The sequence below is a fragment of the Musa acuminata genome, chromosome BXJ2-1 (assembly GCF_036884655.1).
Source record: "Musa acuminata AAA Group cultivar baxijiao chromosome BXJ2-1, Cavendish_Baxijiao_AAA, whole genome shotgun sequence".
Lineage (NCBI taxonomy): Eukaryota > Viridiplantae > Streptophyta > Magnoliopsida > Zingiberales > Musaceae > Musa > Musa acuminata.
In genome coordinates, this window is record NC_088338.1 from 11,608,291 (window position 1) to 11,628,808 (window position 20,518).

The 20,518-nt window shown below is 41.7% G+C and overlaps 3 protein-coding genes across 4 annotated transcripts; 1 reads left to right on the forward strand and 2 right to left on the reverse strand.

Annotated features, from left to right (window-relative positions):
- Positions 1-8,963: 8,963 nt before the first annotated feature.
- Positions 8,964-12,997, reverse strand: LOC135585307 (protein TRIGALACTOSYLDIACYLGLYCEROL 4, chloroplastic-like). 2 transcript variants are annotated; one of them, XM_065093444.1, is made up of 5 exons: positions 12,637-12,997; positions 12,273-12,522; positions 11,546-11,924; positions 9,814-10,100; positions 8,964-9,343 (listed from the first exon to the last, which is right to left on the reverse strand). In XM_065093444.1, exons 1-5 carry the CDS (start codon positions 12,903-12,905, stop codon positions 9,146-9,148), a joined length of 1,383 nt encoding a protein of 460 aa, XP_064949516.1. In that variant the 5' UTR covers positions 12,906-12,997; the 3' UTR covers positions 8,964-9,145. The 2 variants fall into 2 exon arrangements, with proteins under 2 accessions (XP_064949516.1, XP_064949515.1); XM_065093443.1 differs by having other exon boundaries at positions 12,634-12,996.
- Positions 12,998-13,378: 381 nt separating this feature from the next.
- On the reverse strand, positions 13,379-16,549 carry LOC135598936 (haloacid dehalogenase-like hydrolase domain-containing protein Sgpp). Its single transcript, XM_065093445.1, has 5 exons — positions 16,352-16,549; positions 14,462-14,570; positions 14,230-14,384; positions 13,887-14,148; positions 13,379-13,798 (listed from the first exon to the last, which is right to left on the reverse strand). Exons 1-5 carry the CDS (start codon positions 16,384-16,386, stop codon positions 13,622-13,624), a joined length of 738 nt encoding a protein of 245 aa, XP_064949517.1. The 5' UTR covers positions 16,387-16,549; the 3' UTR covers positions 13,379-13,621.
- Positions 16,550-17,901: 1,352 nt separating this feature from the next.
- Positions 17,902-18,570, forward strand: LOC135598937 (putative invertase inhibitor). Its single transcript, XM_065093446.1, has one exon. The coding sequence runs from the start codon at positions 18,031-18,033 to the stop codon at positions 18,565-18,567; it is 537 nt and encodes a 178-aa protein (XP_064949518.1). The 5' UTR covers positions 17,902-18,030; the 3' UTR covers positions 18,568-18,570.
- Positions 18,571-20,518: the final 1,948 nt, after the last annotated feature.

The window sequence follows — 20,518 nt, forward strand, 5'->3', positions numbered from 1 at the left end:
ATTAAGATTATGGTGACACTCCATGAGGAGAAGTGAATGCAACTCGTCGACTTTCTCGGGGAAAATGGCTGATGTGCTCATATGGTTACTAAGAGATATACTAGGAATAGACCTCGATATGGCCCAACACCATTTGAACTTCTCCCTCAAGGTCCGACCTATGAAGCAAAAGCTTCGTAAGTTCACTCCCGACCGCTAGCAGACAATTAGCGATAAAGTGGACAAACTACTAGGGGCAGGGTTTATTGCCGAAGTATAGCACCTTCAATGGTTTGCTAACATTATATTGGTTAAAAAACCTAATAGAAATTGAATAATGTATGTTGATTACACTGATCTCAACAAAGCATGTCCAAATAATAGCTTTCCTCTTCCTCAGATCGATTAGTTAGTTGATGCTATCTCGAGTCATGGGCTCCTCACCTTTATTGATGGATATTTGAGATATAACTAAATAAGGATAGTGCCTCGGGATCATGAACATACCTCCTTTATCATGGACCAAAGCATATATTATTATAAAGTCATATCATTTAGATTAAAAAATACGAGGACAATATACCAAAAGATGATAAATAAAATATTCAAGCATCAGACCGAGAGGGACATCGAGATGTATGTGGATGACATGATAGACAAAAGTAGAATAGCTAACTTACATTTGGTAGACTTGGTCGATATGTTTCAGATTTTGAAGAGATATAACATGCGTTTCAACCTGTCCAAGTGTGCTTTCGAAGTTAGCTCGGGAAAATTTATTGAATTCATTATTCACCAGAGAGGAATAGATGCAAATCCTAAAAAGGTTCACACCATATTGGAGATGCATCCACCTTGGTCAGTGAAGGAAGTGCATAGTTAATAGTATGAATAGCGGTGCTTACCCGGTTCCTATCCTAGTCTAACGATAAGTGCTTGCCCTTCTTCTGGGCATTGAAAAATCCAAAAGTTTTCCTATTGACCAAGAAGTGCCAAGAGGCATTTGATAAACTAAAGCACCACCTCGCCCCAGGTGATCACCTCAAAAGCATAGTAGAAAAATTCATTCTAGGTGAGGCTCTCAACCTCTATCTCACTACCATCGAGTAGGTTCCCTTCCCCCCCTCCCCCCAACTAGCTTGTATGCTAGTATTAGCGATAAGGAAGCTTTGTCCCTATTTTTAAGCATATCCTATATAGGTGATCATCGACTAATCACTCAAGCAAATCCTTTTGTGATTTGATGTCTCAGTGTAGGAGGTGGTCGGTAGAGCTGAGTGAATTCGACTCTGATATATACCTAGGGTTGCCATTAGGGCTTAAGCATTGGTAGATTACATATTGAAGTTGACCCCCTCACATGAGATCGAAGCTAATAAGCACACCCCCTTGGCATGGACCATGTTCGTAGATGGAACTACCATATTAGAAAGCAGCAGTGCTAGACTTGTCTTGAAAGGTTCGAACAAGCAAGTGCATGAACAAGCTTTATAGTTCGAGTTTAAAATCTCCAATAATGAGGCCAAATATGAAGCATTTCTCATAAGTTCCAACTTGCCTGAGAGCTCCAAGTGGAAGATTTGACAATGTTTAGTGACTCACAATTGGTCATGAGCCAAGTTGACGGGAGCTACGAAACTCGGGACGGGACCATGGCAAAATACCTTGTCGAGGTGTGACAGTTACCCCGAAGCTTTTCTCAACTCAATGTGTTACAGATACCTCGCACAAAAAAATACCTAGGCTAACTTACTAGCTAGGTTAGCCTCCACTAGAGCTCCAAGGGGAAGCTGATTGATAGTCGAGATGCTGCTAATTTGAACTATTGAACGGTACAACATGGTCATGGCCGAGGAGGAACCAAGTTGGATTGATGAGATCTTGCACTACAAAAGAGATGGAGCAATTCTTGTTGACCTCATGGCTGCTCGAAGGGTCAAGCATCATCAAGCGTGTTATGGCATAATTAACGATCGCTTGTACTGTAGGTCCTTTAGCAAACCCTTTCTTAGGTGCTTAACACCACAAGAAGTCGAGAGGGTGCTCATCAAGATGCACAAAAGTATTTGTAGGGAGCACATAGGTGGACAGACCCTTGCATTCAAGGTGCTTCAGTAGGGGTTCTACTGGCCGACGTTACGTAAGGACACAATCACTTACGTCTGAAGGTGCCACGAGTGCCAAATGTTGGTACTACAGTAGTCGACGGTCCTTTTGAGCTTGATCAATTGCACATGGCCTTTTGCCTAGTGGGGCATGGACATCTTAGAAACCTTTCCACCAACTTTCGACTATAAGAGGTCCCTCATCATGGGAGTAGACTTCATGAAGTGGGTAGAGGTCAAACCGCTACCTTAAATCACCGAGAAACAAGTCGAGGGGTTCGTATGGAGAAACACCATTACCCACTTCGGAATCCTCAAGGGCCCTCACAACGGGATTCAATTTAATAATGTGAAATTCAAAGAGTTTTGCTAGTCCCATGGGATTCAACTAAGATTTAACTTAGTAGCTCATCCTTAAATAAACGAGCTCGCATAGGTCATTAATTGAGCCATTCTCGAAGGATTAAATAAGAGGGTTGTCAAAGCGAAGGGCACTTTGGTGAATGAGCTACAAAGCATCTTGTGGACCTCTTGGACGACACTCAAGACTATCTCAGGGGAATCGTCGTTCAACTTGGCATTCAGCACCAAGGTTGTTCTGCCACCCGAGATAGTCTTCTTGACACCTCAGGTCGAGAGCTTTGACAAAGAATCCGAAGAGGGACATCGAGCCAAACTTGACTTGATTAGTGAAGTTAGAGTTGAAGCACATCTATGGGCACTAAGATATAGAAGGATGGTGGCCAAGCTCTACGATCAAGGAGTTCACCGTTAGGGGATTGGACTATAGAACATGGTGCTCCAAAAGGCTGAGGTTAGTGACCCAACCAGGTCCCAAGATAACTTGACATTGAATTGGGAAGGGCCATATCGAATCGTCGAAGTCATCCAAGATAAAACACATCGCTTCAGGACAACATAGGGTATGACATTATCGAGAACGTGTCACATCGCCAATTTGAAGAAGTTTTATCCCTAAGGCCTCGAATGTTGTAGACCGGGAAAGGCTACCCTTAAGCACCAAATGTTGGAAAAGAGAGTTCCATTGCTCCTAGAAGCACATACACCTACAAAGTCAAGCTTTTACATCTGAGATGATGCCTTGACCTATCAAAATAAAATGCTATTAATGCAGACAAAAAAACAAGTTGGATAGACTGACCTAATGACCAAAAACAGAAAAGGGAGAGATCAACAAATGGAGGCAACAATTTAGGCGGTTGGGTGAGGAGGCGAGTTAGTGCTATTGTCGAAGGGCACCTCAGTCGCCATCGGGATGTTATGGTCCTCAGGATAATTTATGAATGGATCCTCCTCGAGCTCTAGCTCGGGGTACCTCGCCTTGAAGTGGGCTAGGGTGATCTAATACTCGAACTGGTACAAAACCTGCATTGTCCTCTCCAAACCCTTTTGGAATTTGACGGATATCTTATAATTGGTGATAGCTTCCTCTTAGTACTATGATATGCAGCTCCACTCACCCTCCAATACTTCCTTTAGCTTGTAGGCCTCCTTAGTAGCCATTGCAACCTCCTCGGTGAACTCCGAGCTATGTATCTTCACCGTGTCCAACACTCAAGTGAGCTTTGAGTTGCATATCTTCACTATGTCTAGCTCTTAGGTGAGCCACAGAAGCTTGTCCTCCATTGCACGATTATGGCCTCGGACCTCCTTTTGTTGCTTAGCGAGAGTAACTAGGCACCGCTCAACATCCTCTAATTGATAGGTCAATTTGGTCACTCGAGCCTCAACCTTGGCGATAGTAGAGGATGCTTCCCTTTTTTTCAACTCCTCGACTTCAGCTAGGAGGTCGTCAACCATAGTAGACTACTGGTGAATGATGGTGCTAGCATCTTGGACATGATCAATTAGAGTCGTCACATAGTGGTGATGCTACAAATAAAAAATGAACAAGTTAGCGAAGTGAAGCCGAAGGAGCTAGTAGCAGCCTAACTTACCATCATTTCATTTCCATAACAAATGTCAATTAGGACCTCTGAGGGGGAGCAATAGAGCTGCTTCACCATCCCCGAGCACAGGGATCCACGACAGTACAATTCTGTAGTCGAGCCTTCACCCCACACCTTTTGCATCTCCCTCAGATCTTCCCATCAAGGCTGTAACGATGTCTCCGAGGTCGGGTTCGACAAGTCGATAATCTACAAGGTCGTGAAGGGCAAGAGCTTCCCCTCGCACAGGTCCAACATCGGCCATAACCTTCTCTCCTTTTTTCTGAAGCCCAACTTAGAACTTCCACCTCCTAGAGGCACTAGCATTATAGTCGGGGGAGGCTCCATTTCCTAAGCCGACTCTTCGGGCATGTTGCCCTTTTGAGGGCATGGGGTCTTCTTCGCTATAACCTTATGTTTCTTTTTTAGTCAGTTGCTATTGTCATGATGGCCAGACCAAGGCGGATCTGATGCCTCTACCAACGGCTCGCAAGCAGTTGTTAAGACCGAATGGGGCTCTGCCACACCCGATGAAGAGCCAAGCTCTTTCTTTTTCAAGGTGTGTAGATTCATGCTTGTAAAGAATCCAAATCACAAAATTGAATATTAAAAAGAAAGGTCAAGTCAAACGAGGGAAAGTTCAGGTCGTACCCCAAGGAGTTGAGCTGAGACCCGTATCGATCGCTCATTCCTCATCTATCTTTGAAACTAAATCGGAGGAAAAAAGTATGTCCCTCAGTTGAAGCATTTGATCTGCCTCCTTATCCAACAAGAAGGGAGGGGTATTATCAATGCAACATGTTAACTAAGTGAGGTTGAACCCCTAATCTTGACTTGAACTCATAAGAAAAAAACACTCCTTCCGGCTCTTGTTGTTGGAAGGGGCATCCCTGACCTTGAAGCCCCCCCCCGGATCGGATAAGTAGTAGCTATTTCTCCCATTGCACAATCGAAAATAAGTGACAAAAAGGGTTTGGGTCAAAATAATGTTAGCACATTGGTATTCCCCGATGAATACTATCAAATGACATTATGAGTTGGGCACCATTTGGGAAGATGACATTCCCCACCATTGAAGGAAAGATACTATCACTGGGTGAAAAGAAAGATGAAGGCCCATCTCAAGGGCATCACAAGATAAGCAAAAAGACCCTAGGATAAGATCAAAAGTGTGTTGACTGGGTTGGGGAACTTGTAGGTCAAATTTGGTTGAGATAAAATACCTAGTTCATAGGTGATCCAAGAGAGGTGTGCTCACCACTGAATCACAATCATGAGAACTTTTGGACTCCAACCCTCAACAAACCGTCAGTTCACAAGAGAGGCCCCTTTCAATGAAGAGAATCCGACCTCCTCCACCCTCGAATTATTTAAAGATGAAGCATAAACCTCAACTAACTAACAGATAAAGGATCGAGAAGAACTTGTATGAGAGAGGAGAGACATCCCGACCTGAGATAGAAGAGCAGAACTTATGTCGAGATGAAGGACTCAAAGTCAGCCTACCTTATCGAGAACCGAAGCGATAAGAGAGACGCTCCTAAGGAGGCCCTTGGGGTGAGGCTGAGAACTCTTGAGGCTCTAAAGACTCTAGACACTAGAGGCTTAGATGGAGGAATGAATCACACCCTACGAGGTGAGGGGATTTATAAGGAGGAGATCGAACTTTGTCCTCTTGTAATAAGACAAGTGTCCTTTTGGGGGCAAATCCCAAGAGGCTTGTCGCGATAGGAAGGTCTAAGACCTGCCACAACGAAGAGAGGACTTGAAAGCTATCATGACGGAGCAAGAACTCGAAGCCCACCATGGTAGGGAGATCCAAAATCTGCTATGACAAAGAGAGGACTTGAAACTCACTACGGTAAAGAAAGAATTTCAAGTTCACTGAGGCGAGAAGATTCGAAATCCACCACGGTAAAGAGGGAACTTGAAATCTACCATGAAGGAGGGAGAATTTGAAGCCCACCATAGTGGCAAGATTGAAAATCTACCACGGTAGAGAGAGGACTTGAAATCCATCACGACGAAGGCACAAAGCTAAATGTGCCCGAGGTGTGTGAGTCGGAAAATCCAACCTGCACCAAGGTAAATCCGTTACGACGGAGGTGTAAGGCCAAATATGCTCGAGGCATGTGAATCGGAAAATCTGACCCGCACAAAAATATTTTTTCCATGATGGAGGCATAGGGCCAAATGTACCCGAGATGTGTGAGTTAAGAAACATAACTCGTGCCAAAGTAAATTTGCTATGGTAGAAGCACAGGGCCAAATGTGTCTTAGGCATATGAGTCAAAAATCTCAACCCGCACTAAGGTAAATCCATCATGACGGAGGCGTAGGGCCAGATGTGCCTAAGGCATGTGAGTTGGGAAACTCGACTTACGCCAAGGTAAATCTATCATGATAGAAGCGCAAGGCCAAATGTGCCTGAGATGTGTGAGTTGAAAAACTTGACTTATGCCAAGGTATATTCGCTACAACAAAGGCACAGGACTAAATGTGCCCAAGGCGTATGAGTTGGGAAACCCGACTCGTACCAAGGTAAATCCACTACGACGGAGGCATAGGGCCAGATGTGCCTAAGGCAAATGACTTAAGAAACCCGACCCATACTAAGGTAAATCTGTCATGGCAAAGACACAAGGCCAAATATACATAAAATGTGTGAGTCAGAAAAACCCGACTTGCATGAAGAGAAATCTACTACGACGAAGGTGCAAGGCCAAATGCTACCAAAACATGTGAGTTGGGAAAACTTGACCCGCATTTGCTACGACGGGGGCGCAAGGCTAAATATGCTCAAAACGCATAATTGAGAAAACATGACCTGCGTAAAGAGAAATTTGCTATAGTGGAGGTACAAAACCAAATGCGCTCGAGACATGTGAGTTGGGAAAATCCAACCCGTGTGAAGAAAAATCTGGTATGATGGAGGCGCAAAGCCAAATGTGTTTGAGACGTGTGCGTCGGGAAAACTCTACCCATGTTAAGGGAAATCTACCACGGTATAGACATAAGGTAAAATATGCCTAAGATGTGTGAGTTGGGAAAACCTGACCCGCTTGAAGAAAAATCTACCATGGTAAATGCATAAGGTAAAATGTGCCAGAGGTACATGAGTAGAAAAAATCCGACCTACATAAAAGAAAAAAGTCCACCATGGTAGAGGCATAAGGTAAAGTGTGCCCGGAACGCATGTGTCGAGAAAACCTAACCCGCAAGAGGAAATCCCAAATGCTTATACGTTAGATGAATTAAACATCGCACTTCAAGTCCCTCTCAAAAGAGCCCTAAAGCACAACTTTAGGAGGGGGACAATAATAGGAGATACACTGACGACTAATCATCCGACACATTATTACCACTTAGCTCCCAACGAGGAAGGATAAGACGAAGCTTTCTTCTTGTCATTTATGAAGAGAAAGATAATCACAAGATTCCTTCTCGCCATTTATGAGGAGAAAAACAATCGCAAGTTTTCTTCGTACTCTTTATGATCATATATAAAGCTCACCTTTAACACAGAGAAGAGGGGATAACTTCTCTTGACTATTCACGTTCATACTCATATATCTCGGATTACTAATTTGAGCGTTAGAGGAATCGGATCGAGAAACCTCTCCCGACCTTAGTTTTCATGCATGTGACACATCGGGAACACGACGTTTCTACCTATGAGACACTTCGAATAATCCTACGCATACGGGTTTGGGCCATGTCAAGCTAATCAAGGCGTCAATGAAATTTTTCCTTAACGCATACTTAAGTTAATAATTTGGAAGGAGAGTAATTTAAGATTCCAAACATTCAAAGAGTTTTGGGTGAGTTAACGTAGATGATTTTTTTCTAGAGGGCTTTGGTTACCATTATGATTGAGGAGTTATTCATGCAAGCAATTTCATGTGGTTATTGAAAATTACTGGGACAAGAGTTACCTGAACCATTGAACCTCGTGGTTGGTGCCACTGTGCCTACCACGTGGGCCACTTGTCTTGGGGCTGAAGAGGCTTCTGAGTATGGTGTGATGTGTTGTTAGGTTACCCACATGTTAGACCCCTTTGTCATATGCCCCCACTATACTTCAGGATAATGAAGGGGTTCAAGACAGGATAACTTGATCACATCACCTAGATGACACCATTATTTTAGGTTTGAATTATTATAAGATTTTAGATACTTCGTGATTGAATTTGACTACACAAAGGATCCTTTATGATTAAATTTGATCATATCATCATTAAAAAAAGTTTCATTGTCAAATTCAAGGATCCTTTATGATTAAATTTGATTATATCATCATTAAAAAGAGTTTCATGGTCAAATTCACTAGTGTTATCATTGAACGACACTTTATAGTCAGGGTGTTGAAGCATGCTTTAAAGTAAAGATGACTACATTATTATCGTCGAAGGACATATCATGATCAATAACATAATAGTCAAAAGATGCTTCATGATTTGATAAAAATATCCTTCATGATCATATTTAATTTAATATAATTAAAAGATGCTTCAAATTTAATCAAACATCAACACTTTTTGTAGCTAATGCTCTCTCAAGTAAAAATGACTTGTTAGCTTGAGAAAGTGGATGAATATTTTAGCTATACACCAACGTTTGACATCCAACAAAATGAAATTTAACATCCATGAGAGTAGATATGCTCTCTCAAGTACCATTTAGCAGGTTCAAAGCTAAGCACCGAATAAGACAGGATTAAGAACAGTCAAATCATAGAATGAGTGGATCTCAACCATTTGGTACAAATATTAGAAGAATGCAGAGATCAAACCTTTCTGGCCCTCCAGTAGACAACAGATTAGTGCAAGCTCAGCCTGATGTTTAGTGCTGCAGGTGTCCATAATATATTGCTAGGGCAAGGTCATCATTTTGCATGCTTCAACCACAAAAGATGTAAAATCAGATCTCATGAATAAAAATATGTAGCCAATATAAAGAAATAATTCACATTTGGAATCTAAGACCGACGAAGTTTGCCCGAGCAGTAGTTACTTCTTACAAAATTCGAAGTCCTAAATGCAAACAGAAAAAAGAAATAAAGAACAAAAAGAAGAGAAACACTAGAACCTAGGGGAACGGAAGAATTAGATTCTAAAACTCAAAAAGGCGCAGTTCAACCATTGATTCTTTCCTCTTAGGAGAAAACCAAGCCAGAATTTTCCCAGATTTTAACTTCCTGAAAGAGTAGCTCAAGCCAAACATGACATCATCAACACAAGGCATGTGATTCCCAGATGGGGATACCAGGGATACTCTGGAATCCACAGAGAAGACTATGGGCCCTGCCACCTGTAAAAGAAATGGTTTATTGCAAGATCCAGATAATGAAGGAAGATAACTTACCTAAATATTATCAAAAACATGCACAAAACTATAAGAAAAGGATTTCCAATTATTACCAGTTATTAAAAATTAAAAGGATTCTATGTTACTAATGACAAGTAGTTAAATTTGGTTTAACAATACAACCAGTGGTCCTTTTTTATTAGTGAAATTTCAAATATATATTAGACTTTCTGCTAATAATATACAGAATGTACCAAGTACAGAGTCTAGAATAGCATGTGATATAATGCATCCCTTGGTACTGTTAGTTCAGTTGCAAAATGCTCATAAAGCTAACCAAAGGGTTGTCAAAGAGAGTCACAGTTAAACTAGGTACAACTCTATAGCTATATGTCAAAGAAAAAAATTATATATTGGACATGGCATCGAGCATATTATGAAGAGAAAAACAAGAATAAGGTAGAAAGATATACCTGCTGTTGAAGGATTACATTAAGCCTTGGGGTAGCAAGAGGATTAAATTCTGTGTCAGCTTGTCGTTTGGTAGTGTCAGATATCAGATTGCTGACACCTTTCATAAATGCTGAAGCTGAACAAATGTCCAAGCGAGCACTTATTCTTCTAAGATCATTGAAATCCTTCTTAAATTTTCCAAGCTGAATCGTGTAGCATAATGAGCCAAAGAAGTCTGCATGAAACTGATTTCTTCTTTTAGGATTTGAAATGTTGCCATCTCCAAACCATGCTGCATAAGTACCACCTAAGAAATGAAAGAAAGAAAAAACAAAGATTTATGTCAGAAGCATAAAACTTGCATAAAGACATCAATATCAATCCACAGTTAAATGTTACATCCAAAATTACCCATCGTACAATGTCAAAATCAATTCAACATCCAAATGCACTGCTTTAGTTGCAAAAACCAGTTGGGAAGGTAAATGACCTTAAGCAAAGAAAAGAAAAGAAAGTAGGGTCTTAAGATGTGGGCCCGATGAGCATATGTTCAAACAGATTTTAAGGTGAACTAGCACCTAAGCAAAACCATGTACATAAATAAATTCGGACGGAGAGCACAGGTGCTCAACTTAATCTGCTTGAGCCAGCATAGGCTTCCTAGCACGGAATCAACTTGAAATCCCATGCAATGAGAAAACATGAAAAACTAATATTGTGGCCAAGATTGGCTATTTATTAGTGTGGGCACCTAATTTGCCAAGCTAGAAAATGTTAAAACATTCTAATCCAATTTTATCATTCCAGTGAAGTTCACAGTCCTAAACCAAACTACTGCTCATGACTCCAAAAGCAAGAGACTAGCAATATACGTACAACAGAAGTTAGAATACAGTGGCTCCAAATGAAATACAGCCAGAAAAAAAATTGTTCATCAAAACATCTAACTGAATCAACTTTCAGTAATGCAAATCATATAGAGCTAAGCTCTACAACAACCTTTGAACAATAACCCAAGTGGCAGGAATGTTCAGAAAACCTTTTTGTAATGCCGTAATGCCAGGTAAAGATAAACTCTATGCATGACACAAATGAATAGGTCAAAATTCTAAGAACAACAAAGAACTATAGTTAACACTTGAACAATCAGGTACAAGTAGTTGATAGTCCTTACGGGAGGTTATTGCTGTCACCAAAGCAATGGCACATGGCTTTGCATACAGGCTGATCCAGTTTATTAGATCACAATCTGGAAGAACTGGCAGAGGAGTTGGCTCCAAGTAGGCCAAAATTTGGTGGCCTCAGAAAAGATCAACATAAGAAATAATTTTTTAAGTGTGGTTTGATTATGACCACTAAAGCAGATACCTATGCACCTTTTTCTTAATAGTCATGATATCTATATACTTCTATTGAATTTTTTATTTAAAATCACAAGCCAATCCAGATAGGCCAGCTGACACAAAATGGCCAAATCCAGCAAAACCAAAAACTCTCATCAGGCTCAGGGGACTGCAACTGAAATGATGGTTTGGTAAATCAACTTAATATAAATTTGATGAAGGGACCCATTCTTTTTTTACAACTTTGCATGTTTCAGCAAAACCATACGTCATGAGATTAATTAAAAGAAACAAATATTTGAACAAACTATATAATAACTATACAACATCCAAGTGATTGGAATATTCATATAATCATAAGTTTTCTATAAGAAACTCAATAGCTAAATATTCTAGATAATTTTCTCACCAATGATTCCTGATATTGTTGCATGGGGTTCTTCGAGTCGTTCATCATAAGAGGATATCCATGCAGGTTTCTTGACCAAATTTCTTGCTCTAGTACTCTTCTCCTGTTCCCTCCAAAAATCCATGCTCTTCTCATATGAAACAGCTGCTTTGGCACATACTCCAGGCAGAAGAGTCAAGGGAATATCAGTAGATGAAGAGTTGCGAGCTTCAGGTTGCCCACTGTTTTTGTGTAAGCCAAAACGATACCACAAACCAGTGTCAGGTATTAGAGAAGTTACATCTAGGGATACTGAAGTTGGAACATCCCAATAATTTCCCTTACTGTCCAGAAACAACTCAGGCCATGCTGCTTCTATTGTAACATCATGACTTGGCAGCTGCAAAGGCACAAGTAACCAAGAATTACAGCTAGACAGTAAAATAGCACAGTTCAAGTAGAATGAATCATACAGAACCAAGACACAACAATTTATCCCAAAGAGGCACCCAAAGATATGTATCCTAATTTAGGAGACATTTAAAATAAGGTCTGCAAGAGGACAATTATCATTAACTTCATATAATCTGGATTCCTATAACTTCACTTGAAAATTATATTACCTGACATAAATAATTCAAAATTTTAATTACGCTTATTGCGACTAAACTGCGTCTGAGTTGTCTATGACTAGAAAGTGCAATAACAAAATCTGCCATTAAAAGATGAACTATTTCGTTAAATTTACCTCGTGCAAGAGCATTGCTTTTGCACGTTGGCCCGTCTTATCACCATGTCTTTCCACATTGAAGAGTAATGAGGTCTCCGGTGTTAGAGAAATTTGCGAGAACAAACCAAGTGCATACAGCGACTTGTCCAGAAAATGCTTTGCAACGTCCTTGAACTGAGGCAACTCTAGCTCATCTCCCATTGTCACTTCTTTCTTGATATTTGATATCAATTTTCTTGGACGGAATTGGCCAACTAATCCCATCCACCTAACAATCGTCCAGTATAGGATCACAAGAGCACGCCATCAATTCCTTGCAATAGTGCGCGATATAGATCTAGGGATACATAGCAGAATCAGAGGGGAAATGGATGCTTACCACCTGTCGGAGGAGGGGCCGAGGAGGAGGGACTGGATGGCGAAGGAGCCGAGGTCCTTGCGGGGGGTCGGGGCGAAGGAAGGGACGAGGCCGAGGGGGAAGGCGCGGGAGAGGAAGGAGAGCTGCTGCGGGCGGAGGAGGCGGCTCGCCCGGGCCATCCCCAACGGCGCCGCCTCCCCGGGGACGGCCCGGGCCGTGCCCTCCAGGTTTTGCGCCGACGACACGTTCAGGTCCCAGAACGCCGTGTCCATCGCCAGCCGAAGACTCGTCATCACCCTTCTTCTCCGGCCTTCTCCGCCCTCTCTCTATCTAGCCACTCCAGCCTTATCCCTCTCTCTCTCTCTCTCGCTGCGCGCTGCTGAAGCGAAACAGGGGTTTATAGGACATTGTCACATTGGGTTTAGGGAATGGCATTTGAATTGGGCTATGGCTTTACTACTTTGGGCTTGTTTTGGGCCGAATGGCGTTTTCTTTGAGAACTAATGTAAATTTTTTTATCTTTATCATTTCAATTGCTAATATACTCATTGCATAAGAAGCAAAAAAGCATCATAAATGTATAAATATATATTACGTTGTCCGGAGTGAGCATGTTTGGAACATTAATATAACCCTCCATGCAATCACAATTTGCTGATTATTTTAAAAAGGCAAAAAAATATTTTTTCTATCAAATCAAGAAATTGGATATCAGTTATTATGTACACAAATTCGGAGATTTAGAGAACAGATACAGAACATGTACTGGATCAGCAATCCGAGAAGTGAACTTCTCCATCACAATCTTCTTATTCAATGTATAAATGTGGTTGCAGATGTCTTGATCATCAGATTTACCAGATAATTAATTCAATGTAACAAAAACCAAATACAACCAAAAGGAAAATGTTTATGTTTTCGTATAAAATTGTACCCCAGTATATAAGTTTCGATGTTATGGTGTTTCTATGAGTGTTTTTCCAATTTTCTTCTCTAACATCAGCAGTGTTCAGGATTGTTGTACCCTGTTCAGTTCTTCCAATGACATCCAAAGCTTTGGATCTTCATAGTCCTTTATAAGGAAAGAAGCTCCTGCTTCTATCAGAGACTTCTCAGGGTTCCTGGTTGTTAAACCGAAAACAGGCATTCCAGCAGCTACACCGGCTTTTATTCCTGATGCTGAGTCCTTCAGAAATGATGAAGAGAAGTTAGGATTGATGGTAGGAAAGGGGAAAGTCGGGATGAGTGAGACAATATAATTTAAGAAAAGCAACCTCGAAAACAAATGAATGTTCAGCAGATGCCTTGAGTTCCTTGAGAGCCTTCAAGTAAGGATCAGGGAATGGTTTAGCTCTCTCACATTCGCTCCCAACTACTACAACTTGGAAGAAATCAGTCAGACCGAGCATTGAAATCATAAGCTCTGCATTAAGCCTTGGGGCGTTAGTGACTGCTGCACGCTTCAGGCCTCGATCCTCGACCCACTTGCATAGCTTGTGAAGACCTTCTATTGGCTTCAACTCTTTAGATACTAACCTGTACATTCAAAAGTGCAATCTCTCCTCTGAAAAATAATATATGTGACACCGTCCCTCAGTGCAAAAGTCAGAAATATACCTTCGGAACATTGCTTCCTTATCATCAACAAATTTAATGGCCTTCTCATGATCCCAGTCAGGAAATAAGATACTAGCAATATCATCATTGTGCCTTCCAGCAATATTTTTTATGAAGAATTCTTCATCTACGGGGACTCCATTATTATAGCCAATCTGTAAATTTTTTTTCAGTCAGAAGCTCAAACTCCACAAGGATTGATTATCACAATTAAAGCTATTGGAAATCGTACCTCTAGCAGCATTTCTCGAAAAGCATAATAATGAAGAGGATCCGAATCACACAGGGTTCCGTCAACATCAAATAGAACTGCTTCAACCGGAGCAAGTCCAGTAAGAGAACTGCCACAAGTCAAGGAGATAAATCAGTGCTGACCCATATGAGTGAAGCAAAATTCTAATCGTAGATTGGACCGAGAAGACATTATCCGTCTGTCTGATCTTGCAAATAAATAGTCAAGCAAACCAATAATAGGACATCTTCAACATTTTATTCAAATACTAACCAGCATAATAGTAACTACTACAATGGTATAGTTATATACTTATTAGTAGCTTAGGAACAACAAATTGAGCATGGATTTTAATAACAAACAAAACTATGATGATTTGTCATTAAAACATTGTCCTACCACGGAAAGCATGCTACTTGACGTTGAAAATCCACTTCTTTAAATGGTTCAAGTAGAAAAAAAGAAAAGAAAAAATGTAGTTGTTTTGTTTAGCCAGATCAACCAAGCCGACGCTTTGAATCATCTTAGCAATTTATCACTGAAATTCCATTCCTATAACTCACTACAATATTAATTGATATTTATTAGATATTTACACTATGATATAAGTGTATATAAGAACTCGTTGTTGCTAATAGCTCTTATTTACTTCAACCTCTTTTTAATTATCAGTCTATCTTCTGTGTTCTCCACGAAACCACACTGAAATAGAAAAGAATCATAAATTTCTAAAGAGAAATTCAAAAAGTACATTAAGATTATCTCTGAACAGCCCTAGGTCTCAGACAGGCGCTAATAGTTTTCACATACTCTGAAATAGGATTGATGGTATGATAAAAAAGAAGCACATAATATCATAAACCATCAATTTTGACCTATGCTTGTCACAAGCAAGTTTAAATTGACCAAAAGAAGGTTAATGGACATCCAACTAGGTCCAACATAATATTTCAATCACAAGTAGGGGTGGAAGAGAATAACATCCATCGCAATCCATTTCCATATATGGATGTAGCTGGATGATCAGATAAATGAACGTATATCATTTAAATGATCCATGTCCAAATTTTGCTTCATCTTGCTGAGACAGGTAGCAATGTCAGTTCAATTCTATCCACACCCATTTATCCATATATCTATATCTCTAAGCATAAAATTTCCCAAGAAAAGCATTACCTCTGAACTAATGTTATTTGATCAAATTTCTACGTGTAATAATGCACTCGTTTTGTCTCTTTTTCCATTCTTCCATTTGTTTGATTAAAACATCCTATCTAGTTGCTATAAAATACTAGACACATGAAATATTCAATTATTTACATATTTATTCATGTTAATCTAATTTGAATATGCATTTGTTTCACATCAATGTCCGAAAATCATAAGTGGATACAGATATAGTTTTTCCAATATCCAATCCAGATTTCATCCATTTTTTCCCCAGTTGCAATTCACAAAAGAAACCATCTACCTCTGCACAGAGCATTGGAGTTATATCCAGTCCAGATTGGATCCATTTTTGCTTCTACTTGGACTTTGCAAAAGAAACATTCCACCCTCCAAAGCAAGACAGCCAGTGATGGAATTTGATTTCTGTGCTCTCATTAATTATCTCCAGTGTGTTGTGAAATACCATAATCAAACTAGTAAAAAATCTCGATGCTAACAGTTCCATTTTTTTCCCTACCAATCTCAACATCAATTTCAATTCTTCTTATCTTGAAACAAATAACTCATAGATCACCTTTCATCCTCAGACGTAGGCAATCGCTCGACTCCAAGCAATAAGGACTCGATTTCCGAGAAGAAATCTCGAGTGTTCACGTAAATAGATGCATCTACGATGTCTCACTCCAGACGAGAAGCTACAAGAGGGGTAGGAAGCAGTACCTTTCAGGAGCGTGCGAGTCCGGAGAGATCGACATATTTCTCTTAGAAACGAAGGGCAGAAAAGAGACGAATCTACGGGAAGGTAGAGGCGGCTCGCCGGATCTCGCTCTTGTTCCTCCTCCTCTCGTCTTCCTTTACGAGAAAACGGGGGGCTTCTCTTCTGGCAAGCGCTCCCAACACCACCACCGCGTTTGATACTGCCTCCTTTGTGGCTTCTCCGTCTCCTATTTTTCCGCGTTTGACCACTGGCTTTGAGACCACAAACGCCACGTGTATTCTCCGCTGTTCCAAAGAGCCCCTTTTAACACCACGAACCGGGGGAGCATATTCGCATACAGAACAAGAATCGAACACCTCGCACGCACTAAAACTCTGCCAATCCGACGGCTACCACCATGAACCGGGCTGCCAAAGCGTCCTCTCGTTCACATTCGCCTACAGGACAAGAATCGAACACCTCGCACGCACTTTGGACGCGTAATTTCTCGCCGACAGAACAAGAATCGAACACCTCGCACGCATTAAAACTCTCTGCCTCTCTGCCAATCCGATGGCTACCACCATGAACCGGGAAGCCGAAGCGTCCTCTCCTTCACATTCGCCTACGGTACAAGAATCGAGCACCTCGCACGCACTAAATTGCTGCCAATCCGACGGCTACCACCATGAACCGGGAAGTCGAAGCGTCCTCTCCTTCACATTCGCCTACAGGACAAGAATCGAACACCTCGCACGCACCAAAAACTCTCTGCCAATCCGACGGCTACCACCATGAACCGGGCAGCCGAAGCGCGCTCTCCTTCAAGTTAGCCTACAGGACAAGAATCGAACACCTCGCACGCACTAAAACTCTCTGCCAATCCGACGGCTATCACCATGAACCGGGCAGCCGAAGCGTCCTCTCCTTCACATTCGCCTACAGGACAAGAATCGAACACCTCGCACGCACTAAAATTCTCTGCCAATCCGACGGCTACCACCTTGAACCGGGCAGCCGAAGCGCGCTCGCCTTCACGTCAGCCTACAGGACAAGAATCGAACACCTCGCACGCACTTTGGACGCGTGATTTCTCGCCGACTGAACAAGAATCGAACACCTCTCACGCACTAAAACTCTCTGCCAATCCGACGGCTACCACCATGAACCGGGCAGCCGGAGCGCGCTCTCCTTCACATTCGCCTACAGGACAAGAATCGAACACCTCGCACGCACTTTGGACGCGTAATTTCTCGCGTGCGACTCAATTGATGCCATGAACGCGACGTCGGGTCAGGTTGAACTCCAATTGAGTTCGAGCCCTACTCGATCAAACATCACAGTCACCATACGAAAGTTTCCGTGGTGACTCGGCCCTGCTGCCTCCTCGCCTTCAATCTCCGGCAGCAATGGCGAAGAACACGTACTGAATTATTAGTGATGTGAAAGCCTGTATTCATTAGCACATTTGCTAACAAACATCTAATCCGCATCTCCCTTACTGCACATTTTCCTTCGAAATAGGCAAAACTTCTGATGATGTGTAAGTATCGGATAGATTCTCCATGGATATGCATGCATTTATTTATCGGCATTCACTTGACGTGCTGTGCTCTCTGTATGGGTGTCAACTCCATCTCCTTATGAACTACTGCTTTGCTCAGTGACCCAACCACGAGTGGCAGTTCATCTGAAGGAAGCAATGACGCCGCCCTCTTCCGCTTGTTTCCTCCTCGCGCTGGCCCTCCTCCTCTATTGCCACCTTCCTCCTGCCGACGCTTCGGTGGAGGAGACATGCGAGGCCGCGGCTGGCAACGACCCCAACATCCACTACGACTTCTGCGTGAAGTCCCTCCATGAAAATCCGGGAAGCTGCTCGGCGGACACGAAGGGGCTGGCGATCATCGCCGCCAACTTGTCGTACCCCAGAGCGGCCGCCACTAAGTCGAAGGTCAAAAGCTTGCTTCAGGTAGCGACGGATCGCAAAGCGAAGCAGTGTCTGCAGACCTGCTTGAGCACCTACAGCGATCTGATCCCCGCCCTCACCGAGTCGATCAGCGCTCTGGAGGATGATCGTCTCTGGGATGCCAAGACGTATCTCAGCGCCACCACGGAGTCACCGCAGGACTGTGAAGATGGGTTTGAGGAGCTGCGCGTGTCCTCACCGTTGTCGGAGGAGAACGGTGAGGTGGGGCAGCTTTGCACTATTGCGTTGGCTATCACCAATATGTTGGGATGATACGTGAGGAAATGTTGGGAGAAGTGTTGTAGCCTTTATGTTATCTTGTCATGCAACCTCTTCCATGCCGAAGAAATGGAATAATTTTATGAAAACAATTATAGGAATTATTATTATTATGTTTTATTTTTTTAAAAGGATAAATTATTGTGTCATTTCATTAGTAGTGTTAGGAAAAAATATCGCTGGCATCTTGGTCAGTCGAATGTGATCCGGCCTTATATGCGTAAGATTGTTTGAAGTGTCTCCAAGGTGCAAATATCATATTCCCAATGTATCAATTGCACAAAGACCGAGGTCAAAAGATATTTCCTTTCTTGGTCCCTTCGATATTTAAGTTAGTAACGAGGTATATTACTATGGACATATTTTCTTTCCTAGTCTCATGCTCAAGTTAGTAATCCGAGATATATTACTATGGACATATTTTCTTTCCTAGTCTCATGCTCAAGTTAGTAATCCGAGGTATATGACTATGGACATAAGTAGTCAAGAGAAATTCTCCCATTTCGCAAGTTTTTATAACATTTATCTTTTTCCTCATAAATGGCGAGAAAGAAGCTTATGGTTGTCTTTCTTATCATTAATGACGAGAAGAAAGCCTGCGATTTTGTCTTTCTCATCATAAATGATAAGAAGAAAGCTTCCTCTTATCCTCTATCATTAGGTGTCATGTGGTAGTGACGTGTTGGATGTAGTCATTAGTATATCCCTTATCATTATCTCTCCAAAGGCATGCTTCGAGGCTCTTTCGAGAGCGACTCAAAGTGTGATATTTAAGTTATCCGACAAATGAGCATTCGAGATTTTCTCTTGCGGGTTGAGTTTTCCCGACGCACGCATCTCGGGTAAACTCTACCTTGTTCCTTCGTAGTGGAAAATTTTTCTTTACATGGGTTGGGTTTTTTTTATTCATGTGCATTTGGTATATTTTACTTTATGCCTCCGCCATGATGGATTTTTTTTCATATGGGTCGGGTTTTCTCAACTCATGCACCTAGGGTTCATTTTACCTTGTGTCTCCGTCGTGGTGGATTTTTCATCATACGGGTCGGGTTTTCCCAATTCACGCGTCTTGGGCACATTTGGCTTTGTGCCTTCGCTGTAGCGGATTTCTTTTCACATGATTGGATTTTTTCGACTCATGCGTCTTGGGAATATTTGGCTTTATGCTTCTATAGTAGTATATTTCTTTTCATGTAAGTCGGGTTTTCTCGACTCACATCTCGGGTGTATTTAGCCTTGTGCCTCCATTGTAGTAGATTTCTTTTCACATGGGTTAAGTTTCGTAACTCACGTGTCTCGAGTGTATTTGGTCTTGCATCTTCACTGTAACAAATTTCTTTTCATACAGGTTAGGTTTTTCTGACTCATGCGTCTCAAGCGTATTTGATCTTACACCTCTATCTTAGCATATTTACCTTAACATGAGTCAAGTTTCTTAACTCACATGTCTCGAACACATTTGGCCTTATACCTCTATTATGGCGAATATACCTTAGCACGGGTCGAGTTTCCCAATTCACACACCTAGGGCACATTTAGCCTTGCATCTTCGTTGTTGCAGATTTACCTTTGTACATGTCGAGTTTCTTGACTCACATGTCTCGGGCACATATGGCATTGCACTTCTGTCATGGTGTATTTACATTAGTGTGGGTCAGGTTTCCTGACTTATACTCCTCAAGTACATTTGGCCCTCTCCCTCCATCATGATAGATTTATTTTAGTGTAGGTCAAGTTTCCCAACTTATATGTCTCGAGCACATTTGGCCCTATTCCTCCACCATGGCAAATATAGTTTGGTACGAGTTGGGTTTCCCGACTCATACACCTTAGGCACATTTGGCCTTGTGCCTTTGTCATGGTGAATATACCTTAGTGTGGGTTGAGTTTCCCAACTCATATGCCTCAAGCATAATTGGTCTTGCACCTTTGTTGTGGTGGAAGA

Excerpts from the sequence above, each read along its gene's own strand:
- LOC135598936 (XM_065093445.1), bottom strand. The coding sequence starts at position 16,386 with ATGTCGATCTCTCCGGACTCGCACGCTCCTGAAAG. Across the intron at positions 14,571-16,351 it reads GACTCGCACGCTCCTGAAAG|TTCTCTTACTGGACTTGCTC; the intron begins GTACTGCTTCCT and ends GACTTGTGGCAG. Across the intron at positions 14,385-14,461 it reads TTCGAGAAATGCTGCTAGAG|ATTGGCTATAATAATGGAGT; the intron begins GTACGATTTCCA and ends AAAAATTTACAG.
- LOC135598937 (XM_065093446.1), top strand. The coding sequence starts at position 18,031 with ATGACGCCGCCCTCTTCCGCTTGTTTCCTCCTCGCGCTGGCCCTCCTC.
- LOC135585307 (XM_065093443.1), bottom strand. The coding sequence starts at position 12,905 with ATGACGAGTCTTCGGCTGGCGATGGACACGGCGTTCTGGGACCTGAAC. Across the intron at positions 11,925-12,272 it reads AAGCAATGCTCTTGCACGAG|CTGCCAAGTCATGATGTTAC; the intron begins GTAAATTTAACG and ends GTGCCTTTGCAG. Across the intron at positions 9,344-9,813 it reads ATGTAATCCTTCAACAGCAG|GTGGCAGGGCCCATAGTCTT; the intron begins GTATATCTTTCT and ends TTTCTTTTACAG.